Raw genomic sequence first — 26,843 nt, forward strand, 5'->3', positions numbered from 1 at the left:
CTATCTCCTTCCGCCTCATGGGTATTTCAGGGTCTTCAGAAGTGTCCAATTTTCTCTTTTTAGGAGGCTTGGTGACAACTTTACCAGTTTCTGGGTCAATGTAGAATTTTTTGCTTTGGATCCGAAAAGTCTGGTAGGGGCTGTTGTGTGGCTAGAATGTCCTTTGTCGGTGCCAAAGACTTAGGATCAGAATGTTGTTTAGACCTTGTCTCTGAGGCTATCTGTGGGGTCTTGGAGTCCTTAGCTTTTGGCGCAGGAGTTTATGGCTCCGAGACCTTTATCGGCTCCGAAGATTTTTCCGGCTCCGGCTGCTTGTCCCTTGTTTGTTTCGACGCCGAGGGCTTCGGCGTCAAGGCTGTTTTCGGTGCCAACGAAGAAGGGAGTGGCACCTCTTTGGTTTTGGGCTTTGGTGCAGAAGATGGTTTTACGGCATCGGAAAGGAGTTTTGGCTAGAGCCTGAGCCAGAAGGCTTTTCTTTTGGTTCGGGCCTGAGGGTGGGGCATCTGAAATGTGTTGCTGGTGTCGATCTGAGCCCAAGGGTGAAGGTGTTACCGAAGCCTTAGGTGTGTTTTAGTTGGGAGATGGGTTTCAGTACTCACAGACCGCTGAGCCGGGGTGACTGTCTCATCTTAGGTGTCAGAGTCATCGGCTTCGGAGACGGAAATGTCTCCTTCATCAGCTTGTTGCTTCGGATGGAGATTTGAATCTGCTTCGAAGATGTCCGGAATCGAGCTGTTTCTGCGACGTCGGGCCTGATGGTCACAGATGGTTTTCTTTGACCTGAAAGATGAACAGGCCTCGCAGTTCTTGTCTTTGTGCTCCGGGGAGAGGCAGACATTACAAACCTCATTCGTGTAAGTCCGTGTGTGGGAACTTAGCAGCACACCCGGGGCATTTTTTGAAAGGAGTCCTTTCTATTGACTGCTGGCATGGTCGGCACAGAGAGGCACAAAGGCCCGCGTCGAAGATCGAGGTCGAGGATTTTATATTTACTGAAGATGCGCTTCAAAAAAGAAACGTGATCGAGAGAATACCGTTGAGTGGTGAGGGATTGCGCGTCGAAGGGGGTTCGAAAACGACACCGACCCGGAGCACAGCAAATCATATCCGAACCCGATGGCGGAAAAAAAAACGATCTGTTGATGGAGTCGATGCCCATGCGCACTATCGTCCTAAGGAGGAATCACCTACCTCGTGACTACAAAGACTTCTTCCAAGACAAAAACAAAGTGCAAACATCTGAGCCCAACACCAGATGGTGATCTATGGACAAGTATACGATCTACAGCTCATATGCCTCGAACCTTTAGTTACAAATTTGTAGCCTCAAATTAGATGCTCTGGGTACTCTGTGGATTGCCGTGAGCTCCAGGTAGTTAATGTGACAGACCAGCTGTTGCAGCATTCAGATACCACGTATGGCAATGCGGTTGATCTGTGAACCCCACCCCATGAGTGAGGTGTCTGTGATAATGTAGACAACATTCGGAAGTGGGTTGATCCGAAGACCAAACTGTTGCTGTTCTGAATTAGGAGTGTGTGCTGAGCCCTGACCTTTACCAATCCCACCCCTTCCCAACGACCCTCTGTCGGTGACCATTGCCTCACTAGACACTGGCTGTATGGGTAGGCGGTAGGCTTTCACCATCCCCACTGCAGCGTGGCCCTCCTCCCACACGGCAGCCTGAACTCCTGAAGTGGGCTTCACAAGCCCTGGGGACAGTGGGGGGGGGGGGGTTCTGGATGGGTGCAGGGCCCAGCACACAGGCCCAAGCGGCTGTATCCCCTGGCAGCAGGTCCCCTCACATTCCTGTCCCAGCTCTGTCTCTGCACATGACAACTCTACTGCTCTCCCTATACCAGAAAGGCTGGAAGCTTCTAGAAGGTCCCTCCAAATGCTGGGATTGCTGGGTACCAGACAACTAGACCGCTAACCCACCTCAGACAGGCAAACTAGTTCTAACTGGCTCAGGGGGAGGAGTAGAGCTTCCTGGATGCCAGGCTTTCCCTCCAAATGCAGGGGTGGCTGGGTACCTAACAACTAGACTGCTAACCTCCTACAGTCAGGTGGCACAACGCACAGCCATGGCAGCCATTTTAAATACAGCATTCCATCAGGGTAAATGTTTACAATGGGGGAAAATGAATGTACACACCATTGCATTGCATTTAACATTAACATGGCGTCTCACACCACCCATGGCCTATTCGGTAACCTTCACCAAGGGGGAGACATCTCAAGTTAGGGGGGCGAAAAGCGAAAGGTTTTGGAGGAAAAGGGCCAAGTCCAACAGGCCCCATCGCCTACATCTAGCAAGGTCTGGCTTTCAAAACTATCGATTGAAGAGTTTTTACAGAATCTTCATGAGGTGTTTCCTTCCATCAGGAGGCACCTGTATCTTGGAGTAGAATGGACGCTGAGACTGAGGGGTTTTCCAATGAAGAGTCTTCCATGGTTTTCATGTCAAAGAGTTCTTCCACTCTTCCCATCTGAACTGTCCATAATTTCCTTCTAAAGTGCACAGCTGATTACCTGTTTTCTTTGAAGACTCGATAGTACGAGCACAGCGATCCTCGCAGGTTATCAATTTTACGGGATTTATGTGCGACGAAACTGAAGACATAGGTCGATGCACAGAGGTGTTTGTCTTGTTTATTACTTCAAGTGCTGGGACCCTTGTAGCTACGCAGACCCCAGCCACATGGATGGACGGTGTTATTGAAATAATAACCACATCTTCCAGAGAGGCCTACAGCGGACTCTGCTGAGCATTACACTCTCGTGAGACGTACTGAACGTCATTGGGCCCCAGCTCCAGAATTAGATATCGGAACTGTGGAATACTTTTCCAGATCCAATTGTATTGGGCTAAGTCGAATACCCATTATACTTCCGTAATACATACCGAAGCAAGTTTAATTATTCCAACTAGAGTGCCTTCTTTACCTGGTTATCATACGATACCTATCGAGGGCTGTCTGTTCCTTGGAAGTTTACCGCAGGCTGAACCCATTATTGATGTTTTTAAGACGAAATAATACTGCCCCTTCTGGCATACATTGAAGTGCCTTGGTCCCCAGAATCTCTCTTCTGAAGAGACCCCGATAACGATGGAGGGTCGAAACGTTGTCAACAATTGCCAAAGGATAGTCCGAAGAACACTAGAGCACACTCCAGGACCCTAAGATTTATTCTGAAACCTTAACCCCTTGCATGCGCGGCGAAGTTTCATCAGCATCGAAGGGGTTAAAGGACATCCTTTTAACTCCAATAACCAACCCTCTGTTCTAAAACCGTCACTTTAGCTTTATTCACTGTTTGGTTATGGTCACTCCACTGCGGTTGCATAAGTCACATGTTTTTTCCTCTCCATAAATGGGAAACAACCATTACATCGCAACTTTTACAACGCACTACCATTACAACGAAACTTTTACAACGCAAAAACCATTACAACGCAGGTATTTACAACGCAGGTATTTACAACGCAGGTGCTATTACAACGCATACCATTACAACGTAAGTATTGGTAAGTATATAATTATATTTAAATTATTAAATGTTTTTTTTTAATGGGGTATTTTTTGGTTTAGGGTCAGTTTTGGGTTTTTTGGTAAAGGGGTATTTTTAGGGTTCAGGGTCAGTTATGGGTTTTTGGGTAAAGGGGTATTTTTAGGGTTCAGGGTCAGTTTTCAGTTTTTGGGTAAAGGGGTATTTTTAGGGTTCAGGGTCAGTTTTCAGTTTTTGGGTAAAGGGGTATTTTTAGGGTTCAGGGTCAGTTTTCAGTTTTTGAGTAAAGGGGTATTTTTAGGGTTCAGGGTCAGTTTTCAGTTTTTGGGTAAAGGGGTATTTTTAGGGTTCAGGGTCAGTTTTCAGTTTTTGGGTAAAGGGGTATTTTTAGGGTTCAGGGTCAGTTTTCAGTTTTTGGATAAAGGGGTATTTTTAGGGTTCAGGGTCAGTTTTCAGTTTTTGGGTAAAGGGGTATTTTTAGGGTTCAGGGTCAGTTTTCAGTTTTTGGGTAAAGGGGTATTTTTAGGGTTCAGGGTCAGTTTTCAGTTTTTGGGTAAAGGGGTATTTTTAGGGTTCAGGGTCAGTTTTCAGTTTTTGGGTAAAGGGGCATTTTTAGGGTTCAGGGTCAGTTTTGGGTTTTTGGGTAAAGGGGTATTTTTAGGGTTCAGGGTCAGTTTTCAGTTTTTGGGTAAAGGGATATTTTTAGGGTTCAGGGTCAGTTATGGGTTTTTGGGTAAAAGGGTACAGGGTAAAAATAAAGTAAAATTACATTTATATTAAATTAATTAAATTAAATTAATTAATTTAGAATTATTTACATGTGTAATTTAAATTATATACTTACCTATACTTACGTTGTAATGGCATGCGTTGTAATAGCCCCTGCGTTGTAAATACCTGCGTTGTAATGCCATGCGTTGTAATGGCACCTGCGATGTAAAAGTTGCGTTGTGATGCCATGCGTTGTAAATGCATGCGTTATAACGTCATACATCCCCATAAATATGTAAATAGTGTCAATACACAGATGAAGTTATGAATGTATAGTTTTTATTACCATAATTTGTAGCTGCAAATAGAGAGCAGGCTGAAGTAAGTCTTGAATGAGAATTTCTGTTGGGCTGCTTTCTCTCCAGTCTTATGTTTCTTTTTAAAGTCATAGACTAAATGGAACTTAAAATTAACTTTATATATTTTTTTGAACATATTGACTGTATCAATTGCTAGCTACACTTAAATCGCTGCAAGATAGTAAGAACGTGTAAAAAAGGAGTAACTTTTGAATGAAAAGAGTTCCTTCAATCGTGCTGAACCGGATGCCCTTTCAATGGGTGACACCCCCTCTCATACAGGTGTGGTGCTGCTACAGAGGTCAGCCTATACTTTCTCCCAGCCCTCCTGGGTAAATGTTTGCCATTAAAGGTTATAGATTTAACTCCTTAGCGCCTCGGACCATTTAGTGGAAGCTCGATGTTCCATCCGAATAAACTTAAAGTATTGAAGTTCCCCCACTGGAGGAAACACAACTCTTCCTTGTACTTCGGTCCTCCTTGGTGAGTGCATCAGACCTGCCCAGCTGTGCCCACTTCTGGTCGCTCCTGGATCTCGAGGGAAGAGTCAATGGGGCAGAGAGCGGGGCCTGGGCTTGGGCACCGCCAGGGTTGTGGCCTCAGGGGCGGGGCCTAAATATCGGTGTCATCAGTCTCCATCATGTTATTTTACGTTCTCAGAATATCGCTCCATCTGCCGGACGGATGTGGCACAGCGGAAGCTGAGGAGCGTGTTGAGATGAGGCGATCAGCCCTTCTAATGCCATGACTGCCATGTGACTCCCATGTGTCTGCCGTGTGACTGCCGTGTAACTGCTGTGGGACAACTGTGTGCCCCTTCCTTCCACCTCCACGGAATGACACGAGGTCTGTATCTCAGCTGGAAGAAGTCCGAGGGCACTTGGTGTCTGCCGTGTGTCTGCCCTGAGTCTGCCGTGTGTCAGCCGTGTGCCTGCCGCGTGTCTGCCGCGTGCCTGCCCTGAATCTGCCGTGTGTCAGCCGTGTGTCAGCCGTGTGTCTGCCGTGTGTCAGCCGTGTGTCTGCCGTGTGACTGCCGTGTGACTGCCGTGTGTCTGCCGTGTGTCTGCCGTGTGCCTGCCGTGTGCCTGCCGTGTGCCTGCCGTGTGTCTGCCGTGTGACTGCCGTGTGTCTGCCGTGTGACTGCCGTGTGTCTGCCGTGTGTCTGCGTGTGCCTGCCGTGAGTCTGTCGTGTGCCTGCCGTGGGCCTGCCATGTGACTGCTGTGTGTCTGCCGTGTGTGTCTTCCTTCCACCTCCACGGAATGACACGAGGTCTGTATCTCAACTGGAAGAAGTCCGAGGGCACTGGGTGTGTGCCGTGTGTCTGCCTTGTGACTGCCGTGTGTCAGCCATGTGTCTGCCGTGTGACTGCCGTGTGTCTGCCGTGTGTCTGCCGTGTGACTGCCGTGTGTCTGCCGTGTGACTGCCGTGTGACTGCCGTGAGTCTGCCGTGTGCCTGCCGTGGGCCTGCCATGTGACTGCTGTGTGTCTGCCGTGTGTGTCTTCCTTCCACCTCCACGGAATGACACGAGGTCTGTATCTCAGCTGGAAGAAGTCCGAGGGCACTGGGTGTCTGCCGTGTGACTGCCGTGTGTCAGCCATGTGTCAGCCGTGTGTCTGCCGTGTAACTGCCGTGTGTCTGCCGTGTGTCTGCCGTGTGTCTGCCGTGTGTCTGCCGTGTGTCTGCCGTGTGACTGCCGTGTGTCTGCCGTGTGACTGCCGTGTCTGCCAAGTGTCTGCCGTGTCTGCTGTGTGACTGCCGTGTGACTGCCTTGTGTCTGCCATGTGACTGCCGTGTGTCTGCCGTGTGTCTGCCGTGTGACTGCCATGTGACTGCCATGTGACTGCCGTGTGACTGCCGTGTGACAACTGTGTGCCCCTTCCTTCCACCTCCACGGAATGACACGAGGTCTGTATCTCAGCTGGAAGGGGTCCGAGGGCGCTGGGTGTCTGTCGTGTGTCTTCCGTGTGTCTGCCGTGTGACTGCCGTGTGTGTCTTCCTTCCACCTCCACGGAATGACACGAGGTCTGTATCTCAGCTGGAAGGGGTCCGAGGGCGCTGGGTGTCTGCTCTGGTGGGGCCTTCACACAAAGCTGAAGGGTCTCTTCTCCGGATGTGCTGCAGAAGAAGCTCCACTCCTTGCTCCAACGCCCGAGGCAGGACCTCCCTCTCGGAGCTGGAGAAGACCTCCAAGACGTGGCGCTCAACGGAGGTCCTGCCCTGTGGCCTCCCGATACCGACCCGGAGCCTCACCATGACCTGGAAGAAGACAAGATGGAGGGTCAGTGCCAAGGCAAGTCTACTGCAAATATCATACTCTGCAGCGTAAGACCAGAAGCAACCAATGACCGCTCACGGCACTGCAGAGTGGGCGAATAGGCAGACACTGCTGTCATTTACCCAACCAATCCCAGGGACTTGAGGCAGCCAGAAGGATAATGTATCAAAGCATGGAAACAGCAATCAACCGGCCGATGACATTCAAGATGCTATGAAGAGAATGACCAGGGCCTTCAGGATACCACTGAAAGAGAGCTCCACCAACCAGGGCCTTCAAGATACCACTGAAAGAGAGCTCCACCAACCAGGGCCTTCAAGATACCACTGAAAGAGAGCTCCACCAACCAGGGCCTTCAAGATACCACTGAAAGAGAGCTCCACCAACCAGGGCCTTCAAGGTACCACTGAAAGAGAGCTCAACCAACCAGGGCCTTCAAAATACCACTGAAAGAGAGCTCCACCAACCAGGGCCTTCAAGATACCACTGAAAGAGAGCTCCACCAACCAGGGCCTTGAAAATACCACTGAATGACAGAATAATGGCTCCACCAACCAGGGCCTTCAAGATACCACTGAAAGAGAGCTCCACCAACCAGGGCCTTCAAGATACCACTGAATGTCAGAATGAGAGTTCAACCAATCAGGGCCTTCAAGATACCACTGAAAGAGAGCTCCACCAACCAGGGCCTTCAAGATACTACAGGAAGAGAGCTCAACCAATCAGGGCCTTCAAGATACCACAGGAAGAGAGCTCCACCAATCAGGGCCTTCAAGGTACCACTGAATGTCAGAATGATAGCTCCACCAACCAGGGCCTTCAAGATACCACCGAAAGAGAGCTCCACCAACCAGGGATATTCAGTAGATCACAGCCAGGGTCCACACTTACCCAATGACAGTCCAGATCAGCCAGAATTAAAACAACTGACAAATGACGTTCACAACACAGCAAGGTTAGAGTGAATGGGTTGGGAACGGAAAGTCGTCTGATGGTTACAGACGTGCCCCACTGCCGTGAGCGCTCAACTGTTCTGGGTTTTTGTGTCATAGAAAACACAGATCATGCGTGTGCACCATGACACAGGCCTGTCTCACTGACTGCGTTCTTGTAGGACCAGGAGGGGCACCTAAAACACTAGTCCTATAGTGAAGGACGGCTACCACCCTCACCAGGAGTTCAGCAGCACAGCACGGAGGTGGCAGCACATTGTGCAGTGATCACAAGAGTCACCAGCCCACATAAACTTCAGAGACTTTGACCTTAAATCACATTTGGTGTCTGGAAATGAATGAAAAGGAGAGCTTGCGACTCCACAAATGGTCAACTGCCGAGCAGCCAGTCGGGCTGTGTGATGAGGAGAAGCTCTGCATAACTTCTACCTGCGACCAGGACTGGGGGCCAAGGCCTGCTAGTCTCCCTGCTGGCCGCTCCGCTCCTGCGGGCGTGGGTACGACTGAACTCGGACCAGTCGGCCCGGGAGAACTCACTCACTAGATCGCGCTGTGGCGCTGGAACACTTTTAACTTTAAAATAGAGTTGGAGTGGACTCTTGAGACTCTGACTACTGATGGGGCTCACCCTGGATACTGCCTTCAGTGAATGGGGAATAACCACGATTGCTAGAGCGAGCAGGGGGGCACACAGGGAACTGCCCAGCAAACACTATGGAGCCCTGACCACAGGGGGACTGTGCAGTTGTTTGACAATGTTGTATTTCCCTTTGTGTTTTTATTGAAAAAATAAAACACTTCTTTTCTCCTGAAAGGAAGTATTTTTCTGGACTATCATTTATTGCGGATACTGCGTGTGCTTTGAGTTGTGAGCCTGTGTTCACTCCCTGTATCCACCTACCCTCAAGGAAGCCTCGGACGCTACTCCTGAGAGTCAAGTGCAGAACGGGCGCTTGGCCCAGTTACTCAAGACCCATGATAGATCAGGACCCAGGACATCAGGAGTAAAAGGCCTCAACCAACACCCAGTGACTCCTGCTTGCCCCCTGGCCCTCTGAACAGGGGTGTAACAACAAACAACCAATGACAACAGAGTGAGACAATACATACAAAGGCATACAACTCAAGCTTCAGGATCAGCCACGTGCACTTACATCTGAATGCAAAGACTCAATGCAGGAACGAACTCCATTGTGGCCCCTGAAACAATAAGAGACATCATCAGGGTCAGAAATGTGTCAGGTCAAAAGCCAGGTTTGGCACATGCTGCATCACAAGGTCAATGTGGTATGCACATGTGTGCGCACACACAGACAGTTAGTATGATGCATGCAGTAACTATATCAGCACTCAATGGTAATTACGGTCACAGGCACACTCTTATAGCTACTGTGGCTAGGGGCAACGCACATTTACTGTCCTGTCTTGAGATGTTCTTCAAGGACAACAGGCCATCTGTGCTGCTATGTGAGCCTTTACTATAGGACATGATGCACTGAGTACTGAAGGGTACAGAACAGGCACAGAGGGATGCACTGAGTACTGAAGGGTACGGAAGCAGGCACAGAGTGATGCACTGAGTACTGAAGGGTATGTAAGCAGGCACAGAGTGATGCACTGAGTACTGAAGGGTACAGAAGCAGGCACAGAGTGATGCACTGAGTACTGAAGGGTACAGAACAGGCACAGAGTGATGCACTGAGTACTGAAGGGTACAGAAGCAGGCATAGAGCGATGCACTGAGTACTGAAGGGTACGGAAGCAGGCACAGAGTGATGCATTGAGTATTGAAGGGTACGGAAGCAGGCACAGAGTGATGCACTGAGTACTGAAGGGTACAGAAGCAGGCATAGAGCGATGCATTGAGTACTGAAGGGTACGGAAGCAGGCACAGAGCGATGCACTGAGTACTGAACGGTACGAAAGCAGGCACAGAGTGATGCATTGAGAACTGAAGGGTATAGAAGCAGGCATGTAGCGATGCACTGAGTACTGAAGGGTACGGAAGCAGGCACAGAGCGATGCATTGAGTACTGAAGGGTATGTAAACAGGCACAGAGCGATGCATTGAGTACTGAAGGGTATGTAAGCAGGCACAGAGTGATGCACTGAGTACTGAAGGGTACGGAAGCAGGCACAGAGCAATGCACTGAGTACTGAAGGGTACAGAACAGGCACAGAGTGATGCACTGAGTACTGAAGGGTACAGAAGCAGGCATAGAGCGATGCACTGAGTACTGAAGGGTACGGAAGCAGGCACAGAGTGATGCATTGAGTATTGAAGGGTACGGAAGCAGGCACAGAGTGATGCACTGAGTACTGAAGGGTACAGAAGCAGGCATAGAGCGATGCATTGAGTACTGAAGGGTACGGAAGCAGGCACAGAGCGATGCACTGAGTACTGAACGGTACGAAAGCAGGCACAGAGTGATGCATTGAGAACTGAAGGGTATAGAAGCAGGCATGTAGCGATGCACTGATTACTGAAGGGTACGGAAGCAGGCACAGAGCGATGCATTGAGTACTGAAGGGTATGTAAGCAGGCACAGAGTGATGCACTGAGTACTGAAGAGTACGGAAGCAGGCACAGAGTGATGCATTGAGTACTGAAGGGTACGGAAGCAGGCACAGAGGGATGCATTGAGTACTGAAGGGTACGGAAGCAGGCACAGAGCGATGCATTGAGTACTGAAGGGTACAGAAGCAGGCACAGAGGGATGCATTGAGTACTGAAGGGTATGTAAGCAGGCACAGAGTGATGCACTGAGTACTGAAGGGTATGTAAGCAGACACAGAGCGATGCACTGAGTACTGAAGGGTACTGACGAAGGCACAATACGATGCACTGAGTACTGAAGGGTACGAAAGCAGGCACAGAGCGATGCACTGTGAACTGAAGGGTATGTAAGCAGGCACAGAGCGATGGATTGAGCACTGAAGGGTACGGAAGCAGGCACAGAGCGATGGATTGAGCACTGAAGGGTACGGAAGCAGGCATAGAACGATGCACTGAGTACTGAAGGGTACGCAAGCAGGCACAGATTGATGCATTGAGTGCGGAAGCAGGCACAGAACGTTTATTTGACTACTGAAGGGTACAGAAGCAGGCACAGAGTGATGCATTGAGTACTGAAGGGTACGGATGCAGGAAGAGAGCGATGCATTGAGTGCTGAAGGGCACAGAGTGAACATTAAGTACTGAAGGGTACGGAAGCAGGCACAGAGCGATGCATTGAGTACTGAAGGGTACGGAAGCAGGCACAGAGCGATGCATTGAGTACTGAAGGGTACGGAAGCAGGCACAGAGCGATGCATTGAGTACTGAAGGGTACGGAAGCAGGCACAGAGCAATCTCCTGAGTACTGAAGGGTACAGGAGAGTACTGAAGGGTACAGAAGCAGGCACAGAGCGATGCATTGAATACTGAAGGGTACAGAAGCAGGCAAAGAGCGATGCATTGAGTACTGAAGGGTACGGAAGCAGACACAGAGCGATGCATTGAGTACTGAAGGGTACGGAAGCAGGCACAGAGCAATCCCTTGAGTACTGAAGGGTACAGGAGAGTACTGAAGGGTACAGAAGCAGGAACAGAGCGATGCATTGAGTACTGAAGGGTACAGAAGCAGTCATGTAGCGATGTATTGAGTACTGATGGGTACGGAAGCAGGAAGAGAGCGATGCACTGAGTATTGAAGGGTACGGAAGCAGGCACAGAGTGAACATTACGTACTGATGGGTACGGAAGCAGGCACAGAGCGATGCATTGAGTACTGAAGGGTACTGACGAAGGCACAATACGATGCACTGAGTACTGAAGGGTACTAAAGGAGGCACAGAGCGATGCTTTGAGTACTGAAGGGTACAGAAGCAGGCACAGAGCGATACATTGAGTACTGAAGGGTACAGAAGCAGGCATGTATCGATGTATTGAGTACTGAAGGGTACGGAAGCAGGCACAGAGTGATGCATTGAGTACTGAAGGGTACAGAAGCAGGCATGTAGCGATGTATTCAGTACTGAAGGGTACGGAAGCAGGCACAGAGTGATGCATTGAGTACTGAAGGGTACAGAAGCAGGCATGTAGCGATGTATTCAGTACTGAAGGGTACGGAAGCAGGAATAGAGCGATGCTTTGAGTACTGAAGGGTACAGAAGCAGGCAGAGAGAGATGCATTGAGTACTGAAGGGTACGGAAGCAGGCAGAGAGAGATGCATTGAGTACTGAAGGGTACGGAAGCAGGCACAGATTGCTGCATTGAGTACTGAGGGGTACAGAAGCAGGAAGAGAGCGATGCACTGAGTATTGAAGGAGGCACAGAGTGATGCTTTGAGTACTGAAGGGTACAGAAGCAGGCATGTAGCGATGCATTGAGCACTGAAGGGTACGGAAGCAGGCACAGAGCAATGCATTGAGTACTGAAAGGTATGAAAGCAGTCATGTAGCGATGTATTGAGTATTGAAGGGTACGGAAGCAGGCACAGAGTGAACATTACGCACTGAAGGGTACGGAAGCAGGCACAGAGCGATGCATTGAGTACTGAAGGGTACTGACGAAGGCACAATACGATGCACTGAGTACTGAAGGGTATGTAAGCAGGCACAGAGTGATGCATTGAGTACTGAAAGGTATTGAAGGAGGCACAGAGCGATGCATTGAGTACTGAAGGGTATTGAAGGAGGCACAGAGTGATGCATTGAGTACTGAAGGGTACAGAAGCAGGAAGAGAGCGATGCATTGAGTATTGAAGGGTATGTAAGCAGGCACAGAGCGATGGATTGAGCACTGAAGGGTACGGAAGCAGGCACAGAGCGATGGATTGAGCACTGAAGGGTACGGAAGCAGGCATAGAACGATGCACTGAGTACTGAAGGGTACGCAAGCAGGCACAGATTGATGCATTGAGTGCAGAAGCAGGCACAGAACATTTATTTGACTACTGAAGGGTACAGAAGCAGGCACAGAGCGATGTATTGAGTACTGAAGGGTACGGATGCAGGAAGAGAGCGATGCATTGAGTGCTGAAGGGCACAGAGTGAACATTAAGTACTGAAGGGTACGGAAGCAGGCACAGAGCGATGCACTGAGTACTGAAGGGTATGTAAGCAGGCACAGAGCGATGCACTGAATACTGAAGGGTACAAAAGCAGGAATGTAGCGATGCACTGAGTATGGAAGGGTATGTAACCAGGCACAGAGTTTCTTCTTCCTCTTCACTGTATGCCTCCTCCGCTCATCCAAAGCCTCTCTCTGCTTCCTGCTAACAGAAGAAGAGCTCGCATCTATTCTTCCCTCAAGACTGACTCAGGACCAATTATCATGTAGGATTTTTTAATGTACAAACTGGGCATCCCTCCTTTGAGTTCTTTCTCATCAGTGCCAAACAGTTCTCATGAAGAGATACTTTCTTCAATGGGTGGTTTCAGTAACTGTGGTGCCACCCAAGCCCCCATGGTACCTCTCCCATCGTCACCATCAGTGGGTGACATTTAAGACGCAGGCAAAGCTGGATTCACAGGTATGTGCCCTGGCACCACGGGTGTGTGTCCTGGCACCACGGGTGTGTGTCCTGGCACCACGGGTGTGTGTCCTGGCACCACAGGTGTGTGTCCTGGCACCACGGGTGTGTGTCCTGGCACCACGGGTGTGTGTCCTGGCACCACGGGTGTGTGCCCTGGTACCACGGGTGTGTTTCCTGGCACCACGGGTGTGTGTCCTGGCACCACAGGTGTGTGTCCTGGCACCAGGGGTGTGTGTCCTGGCACCACGGGTGTGTGTCCTGGCACCACGGGTGTGTGTACTGGCACCAGCGGGTGTGTGTCCTGGCACCAGGGGTGTGTGTCCTGGCACCATGGTTGTGTGTCCTGGCACCACGGGTGTGTGTCCTGGCACCACGGGCATGTGTCCTGGCACCACGGGTGTGTGTCCTGGCACCACTGGTGTGTGTACTGGCACCACGGGTGTGTTTCCTGGCACCACGGGTGTGTGTCCTGGCACCAGGGGTGTGTGTCCTGGCACCATGGGTGTGTGTCCTGGCACCACGGGCGTGTGTCCTGCCACACTAGCTCTAATTAGAAATGGCAGGGACCCCCTTGGAATTCTGAATTTCTCACTGTGCTGCGCTCTTCTCCTCTCGACTTTGGATCTTCAGGGAGCGCATGAGCTCACATTTCCTGACAGGGGAGGTTGCCCGCTATAAGAAGCTTCCTCCACTGGTCTCTGGTGGTCTCTCAATGTTGTATGCCCGGGGACTCGAGCTATCTGCTGGCAAGGTGCTCCTGTGTTTATTTTAATTTCTCACTCACTTTGTCAGAACCCCAAATCCTGGGAGACTCTGCCGCCAGTTTGATGTTGTTCTCCATGGTGACTGGAGTTGGTTTTTCACCTTGGCTTGATGGCCGGCGGAAAGGATTCCTCATGAACATATACCCCCTCCTATGAACCGGAGCTTCTCTCAGGGTCTCGCTCTGGTTTTGGCATCCCTTGGTGGACGGCGCGTGCTCAATGCACATTTCTTCACATGTGAATTCTCTGCATTACAAAGTGACAACCTCCACATGGGAGACAATTTTTTGAAACTTTTTAAAAACTTGAACAAATTGTGAAAGGGAGAAATTCATTTGGAGGAGACATACAAAGGCTGATCAAATCTTGGGTTGAAATGACTTTGAAACTGAAAGGAATGGGATTTATAAACCGACACCTCACTTGAGATGCTCCTGGTGTGATCTTTCTGACACGGCACATCAGGCCGGGGCATCACTGATCTTGGTAATCTGGTGTGCGCGGGACATGATCCCCGGACACCGACTGAAACACTCCAGCGATGGGCTACTCCAGGAAGGTCGGTCCTTTGAACCAAGTCATTGAGAAGAGGACAATGCGCCGTGACCCTCTTGGTGTCCGGCATTGAGGGCAACTTAAACAATCTGTGAGCTCCTTTGAGATCTGCCACAATATCTTGTACAGAGACCTGTGCGTTCCTCCTGAACATAACCTGGATGGGAAATCTCATATAATAATACCAGCATTTGTAAAGCGCGCAGCTACCTCAGGCGGGGGATACGGCGCTGGGGGCCGTGGTGAAGATTAAGCAAGCTATTGCCCAGAGTCACATGGTGCTGGGCTAACCTGCTGCCAGCGCCATTGGATCGAACCATGAACTCCTGTGCTCCGGAATCAGATACCCTTGCTGCTGCGCCACACCTCTTCCATCAGATCCACCCATATTCTCATTCTGCTGGTCTGTGTTGGCTTTTTAGTGACGACGATCAGAGATAACCTTGGTGCAGGGCGGGTAATTTCCTTAAGCACTGTTCTCTCTGCACTTTCGCTACTTTGGAGCAAACTTGCAAGTGACTGACAGTGCCACAAACCCACCTACTGCACCATTTTATCAAAATGCATTGACAGCTCTTGCTTTGAAGAGTCCCTTGTGTTTATCTAGAAAGTCCCCCAGTTAACAAGTATACACAGAATGAACAGTGAAGTGTAGCAGTAGGGACTGCTTGCTGCCATGAAGTTAGTCCATAAATAACTTGCACCTAAGTGATAGCAAAGATGGTGCTGCAGGAAGGTCATAACCAAAGGGTCGATTGACTGTCGCAGAAGACACTAGGGCCACCTCACTCGCCAACACAATGGTGTGCTATTTGTCAACAACTGTCGAGTGCTGGGGTCACACGACAGCACAACGCTCAAAGCACCCAGCATACACAAGTTATGAGATCCGTGTTGTAAAGTGGGCCAGTCACAGAAGTGCTGAACCTTCATTTATTGGCCCCTCACTTAGCACACTGTCTTGGGTTTGTGAAAGTTGTTACCTGTACTGGGCCAGCGTCAAGGGCTCCTGAATGTTTACATCAGGCATTAGCATCAGACACGCACAGCAGCAAGTGAACACACCCTCTCTGTGGTACAGGCACATCCAGTCACTGCCATGCTCAGGTACACACATGCACACACGTCCAAGATGGCATCGCGCTTGAACAGAAGCTACATACCTGGCGCTTCCTCCAAGCTTCAAGGACACCTTCCCGAGCGGCTTGTCCAGCTCATCATGGAGGAGGTAGACATCTTCGGGACCCAGACCAAACCTCTCAGCTGTGAGTGATAACAACAAGCACATTATACACCATCGAAAGGAGTCCGTGCAGCAGGGCAAGGGACAAGACAAAAGGGGACATACCACGGCAGTGCCCAGAGCAGCAGAGCGGGGCGGCACAAGAGGGCGTCCTTACCACTGACAACAATACAACACAACCACAATACCACGGACATACCCCTTGCAGCAGGACGGAGGTGCCAGTGAGGGATTATAAATCTGCAGAGTTAGACATAAATGACACGGGCGGGCTTATATCCCATTGGAGGACACGCAGCAGGTCAAAGGGGAGACCAGAGGATGAGTTTGCCACCTGTGCAGAAAGACATGGGAGCAGGTTTGATATCAAATTGTAGCCTATTTATTATCTTTGACCGGGCAGTGAAGCGAAGGGGCTCATTTTTTGAGGGACTGTTGGGGCTCTGCACTGGGTCAGGAGGAACGCTGTTTCATAGCGTACGGGGCCCGGTGCAGCAGAGGAAGGCCCTGAATACGGTCCTGCGTGCTGCACAGCAGAGCAGGGATGACATGACACCGTTTAAATGCCCAGGAACAAATTAAGTGGAGTGAAGAGGAGCTGTCGAGCATGGGCTAGCCCTCCTCTGACACAGAACTTTACACAGACTATAGGGCCCAACTCGACGGATGAATCCAGACCCCTCCCGTCGACCTAAGGGGAAAGAATCCTTGTACTTTAAAGAACTCTCACCCACGAAGGGTGCCCCCTGGTGCCTGCTTCATCATCGAGTTCCTTCCTGCACCGTTGCGAACGGACATGCTACAACCTGTGAGGTGCCAAGGAGCACTCTCTTATGGTTTAAGAGACTATGTGGACCTCATTTGAGTTCCAAATCTTAATAAACATTGAATTGAATTGAATTGAGGGAGTGGGGGTAACTACAGCCCCAGAACTTCCTAATTTTTCAGTTTTTTCATCATATCAGCTGGTGCCCGGATAAAGCGTTAGGGCTAGCAGGAAGGTATTTTTAAAGAGTAACCCCACCCCCACTCTCTAACCTATTCCTTTTTCAATAAAGCGTTCTTTAAAGCAAAAGGATTCTTATCTTCTTAGGTCGATGGGAGGGTTGTTAGACTGATCCAATCGAGTTGGGCTCTACAGTTTGTAAAGGGTTTCGATGCAAACAGTGGCCCAAAATAAGGCACAGGGGTGAGCGCAGGTCCTATAAACCATCAGCGGACCCGCTGCATCCATGGGTCATGAGTAACAGTAGAGGTAAAACACTACATTTTACTTATTACCCAGGACGCTGAGCAGAAGAGCCGGGCACAGATCATATATGTAAATGTAAATGTAAATGTAGGTGTACTTATATAGCGCAAACCTGTCACCCAAAGGGCATCCTGGTGCTTGCTTAGGGAACCCGTCCTGGTATTCCCCTGTGAGAAACCCCGGCAGGGTGTCCACAAGGTGAAAGCCAGGCATCCCGCCGCGAGGGGCCGTAGTGGAGATTAAGCAAGCTATTGCCCAGAGTTGCAGAGTGTGACCCCGTGATTCGAGTAGGCACCGGAGCGAGAATTGTCGAGTCCGTGGAATTTTGAGCCCGAGACCCGCCGAGGCGGGGAATCGAACCCTGGTCCACGGTCGATCTCAGCTTCCGGGTCTGCCGCCTCTAACCACTGAGCCACGCTTCTCCACATATATACCTTCAAAGACCCCATATAGTAGGGAAATGGGGCGGAGGGAGCAATCAGATGTATATACCATCAGAGGGTCCCGACTGGCTTGGCTTAGAAGGTATAACTGGTCCTATATATACAATCGTAGCCCCCGGTGCAGCCAAGGGGGACTGGAGAGGGCAGGTCCTATGGATACTCTGAAGCCCTGTGAGCAGAGTACGGGCGTCCTTATATACTTACTGAGGCCCTGTACGGCAAGACGAGGGCTGGTCTTATGTAAAAAGCAAAGCACAATGGACATATACAATATACCACTTGAGGCCTTATGGGGCAAGGCAGAGTGACAGGGCGTGTATACCATATCACGTGACGTTAAGCACGGTGGAGCGGGGGCAGGGTTTATATAGCATCAAAGGCCCTTTGAGGGGGAAGCAGGTGCAGGAAGGTTTATGTACCATCAGAGACCCCTTTGCAGCATAGTCCAGTAGAAAAGCCTGCTCTGTAGAACAACAGAGAATCCTGTGCAGTGGGCAAACAAGAGGCAAGGGAACTTGGAGATTTCTAAAAGCCCTACTCGGCATGTTAGAGGTGGGGGTGGTTCTTGGGTACCATCAAAGGTCCATCTACAGCAGAATTGAATGGGGAGACGGGTACCGTCAGCCGAGATGACCAGTGTTGTGGGGAAGCTGCCACACCCTGTTCAGGAGGGCACTGTCTGGGCAGGGGCTACTGGGACACAGCTGGGAGGCCCGGGGTCGTTCGCCTCTCCTGTCCAGCGGTCTGTCCGACTGTACCTCTGTAAACTGGGCCAAGTACAACCCTTTCAGAAGTGGAATCTAAGTGGCAGCTAGGGCGAGCGTCACAGGCTTCTCAGGGAGGTAGCGAGCAGTCGCAAGCGTCTCAGGAGGTTAGTGTGAGGTTACTCTGGCTCAGCACTCAACACCACCCCCAACGACGCAACTAGATGTCTGTCCAATTGTCTAGAATGGTGCTTCTCTTTATAAAAGACAAGGACTTTATTACGCAGAAAGAAAAATACTACACACTACAATAATGCTGGAATATCCAGTTTGTGGGTGTTAGTATCTTATGCTTCAAAGTGGAACCCCACCCGTCCAGGCACTCTGCCCACCCATCCAGACACTGTGCCCACCCTTATAACGCCTCACCAATCCCTTCACAATTCCCCTTCTAGAGGAGTACTAAAACCAAGCTGGTTTTTCCAAATGAATTTCTGTAAACTGCAAGGTCTAATACTGGCCAGGTAACACAAAGTTTTCTGATACTCTGACGTCTATGAGAGCACCAGGAGTAATTTCAGAATTTTACTTAAGACAAACAAAGTCCTCCTGAACTCATGGTGAGAGCATGCTCTATCCTGGCTAGAAAGAATAGCGCCATTTAAAATGACGATACTCCAGGACATTTTGGGTTTTCCCAGACCTGCCTCTTCCCCTGTTGAAGGGCGAGATCCTGCAACTACAAGAAGCATGTGACCCGTTTGTGTGGAAGCGGAGGGAATGAGAATATGCAGATGAGAGAGCCGACTCTCACACAAGAGAGCGCTCTGGGCACCCCAGACATACACCATTAAGATAACAAGGCACAGTTGCGCTATGTTATCAAACGGTCGCAAGGGGAAAGTGAGAACAGGGGTGGGAGCACACCGCTTCACCTCCCAGCAAGGTTCACCCCTGGCATTATGGTAAATGCAGTCTCTTGTTGCTTCCTTGCTTTGCTAAAGTATTTGCGAGTGTTTCGCCAGAGTTGGCGCAGATAGTGCTGATCTCTAGACACGCGTTTCTGGTTCTTTAACCGTCATCAGTAGAGATTACAGGCTTCAAATTTGGGGTTTGCTGAGTAGGCTGCCAAACATCAACAGGTCAAGTACCTCTCACTGGTGCGCGGGTGCTTCTTCCACAAGCTCGTCAGCTCAATGACTCACAGTAGTACTTTTAAACAGGAACATACTTTAGCAAAGCAAGCAACAAGAGACTGCATTTACCATAATGCCAGGGGCGAACCTTGCTGGGAGGTGAAGCGGTGTGCTCCCACCCCTGTTCCTGTTTAAAAGTACTCCTGTGAGTCACTGCACCACGTGTGGAAGCATCTCTGCCTCTTCCAGTGAATCCCTTTAGTGTGAGTGGATTGGCTCTGCTTCTGCTGAGAAGTGGAGGCGTCTGTGGTGATGGGTTTGTATCGACGCTTGTAGCCGGAGACGCGAAAAGAGCCACGAAGTGCAGATGTTTATAAGGCTCCCAAAGCCTTCGCCGTATCTGTTTTTTTTTATTTGGTCTAAAGTGGAGTCCACTTGAGGGCCAAATAGATTATGTTTGTCAAAAGGCATGTTCAAGACTGCCTGTTGAACCCCGGGTTTAAAGCCTGCGCACCTGAGCCAGGCTTGTCTCCTGAGCAGTGTGCTAGGATTGATTCCCCTAGCGGCTGCGGCTGCTGCATCTAAAGCACATCTGATGGAGTTTTTAGTGATGGCCTGACCGTCGGAAACAATGTTTTGACCCGTTTTGTTGTGATCTTCTGGGAGATGCTTCAGCAGTTCTTCTATTTCATCCCAGGGGGCCCTATCGTAACGTGCGAGTAGGGCTTGGGAATTGGCAATGCGCCAATGATTAGCTGCTTGATCTGCAACTCGTTTTCTAGCAGCATCAATACTTTTGCTCTTTCCATCAGCATCAATACGTTTGCTAACGTTCCGGCGGCATCAATACGTTTGCTCTTTTCGGCAGCATTAATACATTTGCTCATTTTCCAGCGGCATCAATACGTTTGTTCTCCTTTTCAGGAGGTGGCGAATCTCCAGTTGCCTGACTATTGGCTCGTTTACGAGCTGCAGTAAAAACAATGGAGTCTGGTGGCACCGGACTACGTATGAAAAGGGGGTCTGAGGGAGCCGCTTTATACTTTTTACCTACCCGTGGGGTTATCACACAGGCACGTACTGGTTCTTTAAATAAGTCATCTGTGTGATGCAACATGCCAGGGAGCATGGGCAGAAACTGTGTGTCCTTATGAGTGGATGACAGAGTATCAAAGAGGAAGTATTGTTCCAGAAACTCCCTATGAAGCTGAACTCCATGATATGAGCCCCTAGCAATCACTTGCTGGTAAGTACTAACCTCTTCTGGAGGAGAAAGGCCGAGCTGGGAAAAGATCTGGTTTATTGGGAGTTATGGGGTCTGTATCATAAGCGTCCCAAGGATGAGGGTCCTCTAATGGTTCTCCTAAACCCCCTCTGGGTGAACCTGGAGGTGTATTGTCTAGAGGGTCTTGGAGTGGAGACGAAGGAGGGGATGTTGGAGTTGGTGATGCTGGAGGAGATGGCGGTGGTGGTGGTGGTGGAGGATTATGTGCAGGGCTGGTAAATGTGTCCTTTGTCTTCTTTTGGGAGGTACATGAATGGCCAATTCATCCTGAAATATTAACTGCCTCTTTGTTGGAGAATGCCCCTTATTCCTCCTTGCCCGCAGGCTCTTCCTGGGCGTCCTCCTCACCGAAGATGTCGGGACTATCATCCCCGCTGCAGCGACTTACCAGTCGAGGCTCTCTTTGATCGCAAAGTTCCTTCTTCGATTAAAATGACTTGAGGCGGCCTCGCAGTGGTCTGAAATTGCAGGCAGAGGTTACACACCTGATCTTGATCAATATGTGGATATTTGGTGTTACACTGTGGGCAAAATCGAAAAGGTGTCCATTCCATCAGGAACACATCTACTGTACGGACGGTTCACACGGAAGAGAAGGCTTGAGATGGACAGCACCCCTAAGGGCGACTGGTTAATGTCCAAATCAACGTAGGTTATCGAGCAACAGTGGAATGGAAAAGCACAATTGATATACACTACACTGTCAAAGACAGGAAAGGACCAAAGACTCGTACTGAACAGAGTTGAACACGGAGAAGAGGCACAGACGTCTGAACCCAACGGTGTCAGAGAAAACAATCTAACAAAGAAGGTGAAGCCCACACGCATTATTAACAAGAGGAGGAGTTACTCTATCTCATGACTCAAAAGACTTCTTTAAAGAAAACAAAGTTGCACAACTCCGAACCCAACAGTAAATGGCAGGAGTATGCAGAGCATGCATATCTACAGCCACACGTGCATCGAACATCGTGTTCCTGTTGAGTGTGGAGGAGTTCTGGGGGTCGGGGCTAAAGATCATATCATAGAGTATTGAGTGCAGTGAGACAGAGAACAACCCACTGGCAGCCATCTTAGAGACACCAATGCAGAACACCGAACAATCACACTCCCTTAAAGGGAATTGCCCCTGGCTGCCAAACAAACCATTTGAGGTCTGTGGGGCAAGGCAGGAAAGCCAACGCCTGAACTTTGGATCCTCAAGGTCTGCCGCCTTCCTGCTCATGAGAAGAATGGCATACGATTTGAAGGGTGAAACACATACATTTACAAGGATGTGGGTCCGGTCTTAACTAATTTAAATGCGAATAGAGGGCTAACTTGATCAAACAGACTTCGCACCTTGGGCATTTTCCCCAGCAAGTCCCCAAACAAGGTGGATTAAAGGCCGGGGGATAATAGGGGGAGGACACAAGATAGGGGATTAAGAACGTAGGTCAGTGGTCACAAAACTGGTTGGGGCCTGTGTTAAGTGTGTTGTTTCATGCCATGGCGAGAATTCCTACATCATGTTTTGTATCTGAAAATTCTATAAAGATCTATCGAAATATAAAATATATAATACTGAGTGGGCATTACTGTGTTACCCTGTGTGTGAGTTCTAAACCTACCCTCACCACCTGGAGTAAGCCCTGACCACTCATCCATGCTTCTACTGGACAGTCAGGTGTACAAGGTGAATCTTAGCTAGCCTTTTGGTTACAACAGCACCTAAGAGTCAGTGAAAATGACAGAACCCACATGAGATGCTGTCCGATGACCACTTACCACAGCAAGAGTTGGATGAAAGATCCAACTGGAAGCTTAAAGGGAGAGGATGCATTTATGAAATCATGAAACAGACACCGGAGGCGCCTAATTGATAACCTTAAAAACTGCTTCAGTGAAGCAACCTGTACAATTATGAGCAATTGACCCAAAAACACTCACCAGCGCTGGCCACACTCCGGCCGTTGATGTTCATCAGTCTCCGGGGCTTGAGTAGTACCAGCCGCATGTGGCCCAGGGTGGCTATGACCACATCTGCTTGGCACCGCTTGTCCACTTTCCACTGGTCAGCAACATTCAGTCTGCGTGCCAGCTGCTGGAGTACAGCCATGCCCACGCTGTGCCGGGTTCCACCCATGCCATAGTTCCCCAGTCCGGCAATCTGGAAGCGAGTGTTGACAAAGCCAATAGTTTTGTATAGGGAATAGCTTTGTTTAAGTTTAAACACAGAAGAGCTACAGTATTACAACCTTTGGTAATTCGCAGAACAGGTTCAGTAAGGCAACAAAAGTACACCTCGACTCACACATAAAGAAGTGTTTCGCAGCCAACAGTACAAGCTTCCTTCTACATACTGGCCGTGATCAGCACAGCCACAAGCGTGCACGCTTCCCACAAAAGGAAAAAGGTTCAGCGCAGCATCAGCAGTGCACATATCCCAACGTACTTTGAGGCCTATTCACAAACTGCACGGTGCACTATGTTTAGATTCACTACAATAGTTCAGCTAAATTATTCACAAACCTTTAAGTGTACATATCCACCTCCATCTCTCCTGTCCGTTCTATGGGGACATTTTCAGCCGCGTAAGTTTAGTACTTAGCAGTGTATGTAGGAGGGGCCGAGGGAGTCTGGAAAAAGGGGCAATTCCTACTCCTAAGAAGGAGGGTTTTAGGGAGGAGTAAAAATAGGTTAGAGAAAGGTTTACAGAGGAACATGCATCCATCCACAAAAAGTAAGCCAAAAGGGGACCCTAAACAGCAGCAAATCACTTCAGCTCCAAGCTGGAGAAAATCCAGCACCACACATGGTCAACCGCTGGTACTACAACACCGTCCCATAGAAAACAATTGAGGTAGGGACCTCAAATAAAACCCCAAAGGAAATAATCTTAAACTAATTTAAATTGGTATTTTTCTGTAGTGTTAATAGGTCTCTGTGAAGTTTCTCTTAATAGAAGGCTCGCCCTATCATTGTCAACTCTCGAGCTACTTGGCTAGATAACGGCATGGAGCCACCAAATAGTCTGCAGATGCCCTTCCGTTTTGGAAGCATGTTCAAGAAGCTTCACATGTACAGCTACACCGTCTGTTACACACAACATGGGCCAGCACAATGAAAGATTCTTTTCTACCTTTGGGCCATGCTCCCTTGCTTTCAGGCCTTTCTCTGTGTGCTTTTCTGTGTGCTTCGTCAGAATCAATAATCTTTCTGCTACAGAACGACTCCACAACAGCTCACAGCTCACAGGAATGGTGATTAGGTAAGCCGCTTCTGTCAATCATCAGGAAAACCTCCTGTGTCCATTATCAGGTAAACCTCTTATGTTGATGATCAAATAAGTCTCCTCAGTCGCTAACGAGGTAATCTTCCTGCATGGATGATGATGTAAAATTCCAGTGTTTACGATCAGGTAAAAGTCCTGTCTCCATGATCAGGTAATCCTCCTGTGTCGATGATCAGGAAAACCTCCAGTCTCAATGATCAGGAAAACCTCATGTGCTGATGAAAAGGTAAACCTCCTGTGTCGATCAACAGGTAAACTTCAGGTCTCAATAATCAGGTAAACCTCTGGTCTCGATTAACAGGTAAACAAACCTCTGGCGTTGATGATCAGGTAAACTTCCGGTCTCGATGATCAGGTAAACCTCCGGTCTAGATGATTGTTGGACAGGCCCCACGAAGGGCTCGCTCCCTCCCCGCATGACAGGGCCCAGACATCGGCTCTCCGGGGGCTACCCGCAGAAGCAACCCGCAACCCGTCCCCCTCCGGGACGCCTGCCCCCGGACATCTCTGTGCCACGGGCCCAGGCCCCCGTCAACCCCATTGCCCGGCCCAGCCGCCATCTTGGACACTGCACCACGCGGCCGCGTGGCCTCGGCTCGACCCCAACCCTGGGCCTGGCCGGGCCCCGACATCCCGGCACCACCATCCACCCAGGAGGTGAACGGACCACTTGGCAGGTTAATGGGAGAAAGAAGTGTCGATGGCTCTCCCCCCGCCAGGGGCCGATCGCCCCCAGCCTCCCCGGATGCTGGCTCCACCCCCCTGCTGGGTGTCTGGACTCCCTCATCCCGGACCTCCCGACCTCCCAGTGCGAGGGTCCGGACATCAAAGGGCGCCAGACCTATAACTGAGGCAGCCCCAGAGCAGGAAGGCAGTTGTATCCTGGAGTCGAGAGACACCGAGAAGAACTTATCCTTGACGGACTGCTGGCGCTGCCGCAGCCCTGCCTTGTGAACTATTGTCCTGCCTGCTGGCGCTGCCGCGGCCTTCTGCAACCTTCATCCTCGTGGGACCTGCTGGCGCTGCCGCGGCCCGTTGTAACCGTCATCCTCGTTGGGACCTGCTGGCGCTGCCGCGGCCCGTTGCCACCTACGACCTCTTCGGGACCTGCTGGCGCTGCCGCGGTCTGACCCGTCCGAACGCCGAGCTCGAGGATTGTGAGCTACCACCGTTTCACCTCAGTACCTGTAGGTACCAAGACTGTCCCGCTACCCCCTTTCCCTAATAGAGACTAGAATTGAGAGGATCATCGTGTCCTAATCTCCTTGTATCGTACCACCTTACTCAAAGAATTGCCTATAAAAGGTGTTAAGCTGATCTTCGTGTGGCGTCCATCGGTGGGGGGGGAAGTTACTCGTCTGTACAATCGCTGGAGACGGCCCTCACCGGAGGCCTCTCCCCTTGTGCTCGGCCGACCCTCCAGGTCCCCGTCTAACATTGGTGGCAGCGGTGGGATCCGAACCAACGCGTAACCGTACAGAGAGTAACTCACCCTACGACTAATCCACAATGACGACCAGAGAGAGCGGATCTGCAGAGAAATTCCAGATGGAAAAACTGGAAGAGTACAACCACCGAGAGCTAAAACAATTTTGCATAGAACTAGGCATTGCTACCACCGGTCTGAGCACGAAAGAGGACTTCAAACACGCCCTAGAATCCTGGGCAGAGACGAATACCGCCGAAGCCCCGGAACCAAACACCACTCTGACAGAAGAAAGGAGAACGGATCTCTCCCGGGAAGAGATCCGAGAACGAGAGAAAAATAGACTTCACGAGTTAGAGCTGGCACGGCTCAAATTAGACGGAGAATTGAAACTGGCAGAACAAAAAATGAACTTAGAACACTTACGGCTCCAAGAAGAGCGAGAGGAGAAGCAGAGACAGAGAGAACTCGAAGAAAAAAGACTGGCATACGAACACGAGTGCAAGCTAGCGGAGATAGAGATGCGCAAACAGAACAAAGACCTAGGGGTGCCCGAACAACCGCGCCCCCCAGGTACTACCGAACAGAAGGTCCACATCCCCAAAGATGTGGTCCGGGAATATTTTCGGAACGACGACATACAGCAGTGGTTCAAGGCCTACGAGATCGCCATGACTGCCCACCGGATCGCTCGAAGTGACTGGGGAGCCGGTCTATGGGGGAGATTCGTCAATGAAGGCCGTGATGCCCTGCTGCAGCTTCCGGACCATCAAATGACGTCCTATGACCACATGAAGGCCGCCCTCCTCAGTCGATAAGGGCTGACGTCCGAGATGTACCGCCAGAGGTTCCGCAACTGCACCCGCATCCCGGGTACAACCTGGATAGAATATGTGAACTATTTCAGCCGAGCCTTTGAGGGATGGATCAAGGGTAGCAACGTAACAACCTACGAACAGCTCTTCAACCTCATTGTGTGGGAGCACCTCTCCAACAACTGCTTCGTCGAGCTCAGGCAGCACCTCCTCGACAGTAAATTGACTGACCCCCGGCAGCTCGCCGCCGAGGCTGACCGATGGGAGAGCACCCGAGTGGCCCGAAGTGGGCCCAACGAGCAGAACAGAACCAACCAAGGTCATCATCGTCCCCGAGGAGGAGGAGGAGGCCCGGGCCGGGGGAGAGACGCCGTCCCAGCCGCTCCCGCAAACTACGCCCCGCCCCCGGCCGGCCGGGGCAACCCCCCGATGCGCCCGGGGTTCCGAGCCAACGTTACGTGTCATCGATGCCAGCGAGTCGGCCACTATGCCAGTGACCCGACCTGCCCAAAGAACCAGACCCCCGGGCCCCGCCAGGTGGCTGCCGCCGCCCTAGGAGAAGAGCAAGTCTCCGAAGGACCTGAAGAGTACGAGCAGGAGCAGCCCGAGTGGGAA

At 50.4% G+C, this 26,843-nt stretch overlaps 1 protein-coding gene across 2 annotated transcripts in view; it reads right to left on the bottom strand.

Annotated features, from left to right (window-relative positions):
* Positions 1-4,539: 4,539 nt before the first annotated feature.
* Positions 4,540-26,843, bottom strand: part of LOC144761159 (putative peptidyl-tRNA hydrolase) — a 50,115-nt gene continuing 27,811 nt past the window's right edge. Inside the window, exons 2-6 of one of the 2 annotated variants that reach the window (XR_013595611.1) lie at positions 22,643-22,862; positions 15,814-15,913; positions 8,966-9,011; positions 6,165-6,839; positions 4,540-6,035 (exon numbers count right to left, since the gene is read on the bottom strand). Coding sequence is in view for 1 of the 2 variants with exons in the window: in XM_078646651.1 (XP_078502777.1) it covers positions 6,615-6,839; positions 8,966-9,011; positions 15,814-15,913; positions 22,643-22,862 (591 nt within the window). In the remaining variant the exon portion in view is untranslated. Of the gene's footprint in view, positions 6,036-6,164; positions 6,840-8,965; positions 9,012-15,813; positions 15,914-22,642; positions 22,863-26,843 lie in introns of those variants that run through there. The other variant, XM_078646651.1, reaches the window with a different exon arrangement.

The sequence above is a fragment of the Lissotriton helveticus genome, chromosome 5_2, assembly GCF_964261635.1.
Source record: "Lissotriton helveticus chromosome 5_2, aLisHel1.1, whole genome shotgun sequence".
Classification (NCBI taxonomy): Eukaryota; Metazoa; Chordata; class Amphibia; order Caudata; family Salamandridae; genus Lissotriton; species Lissotriton helveticus.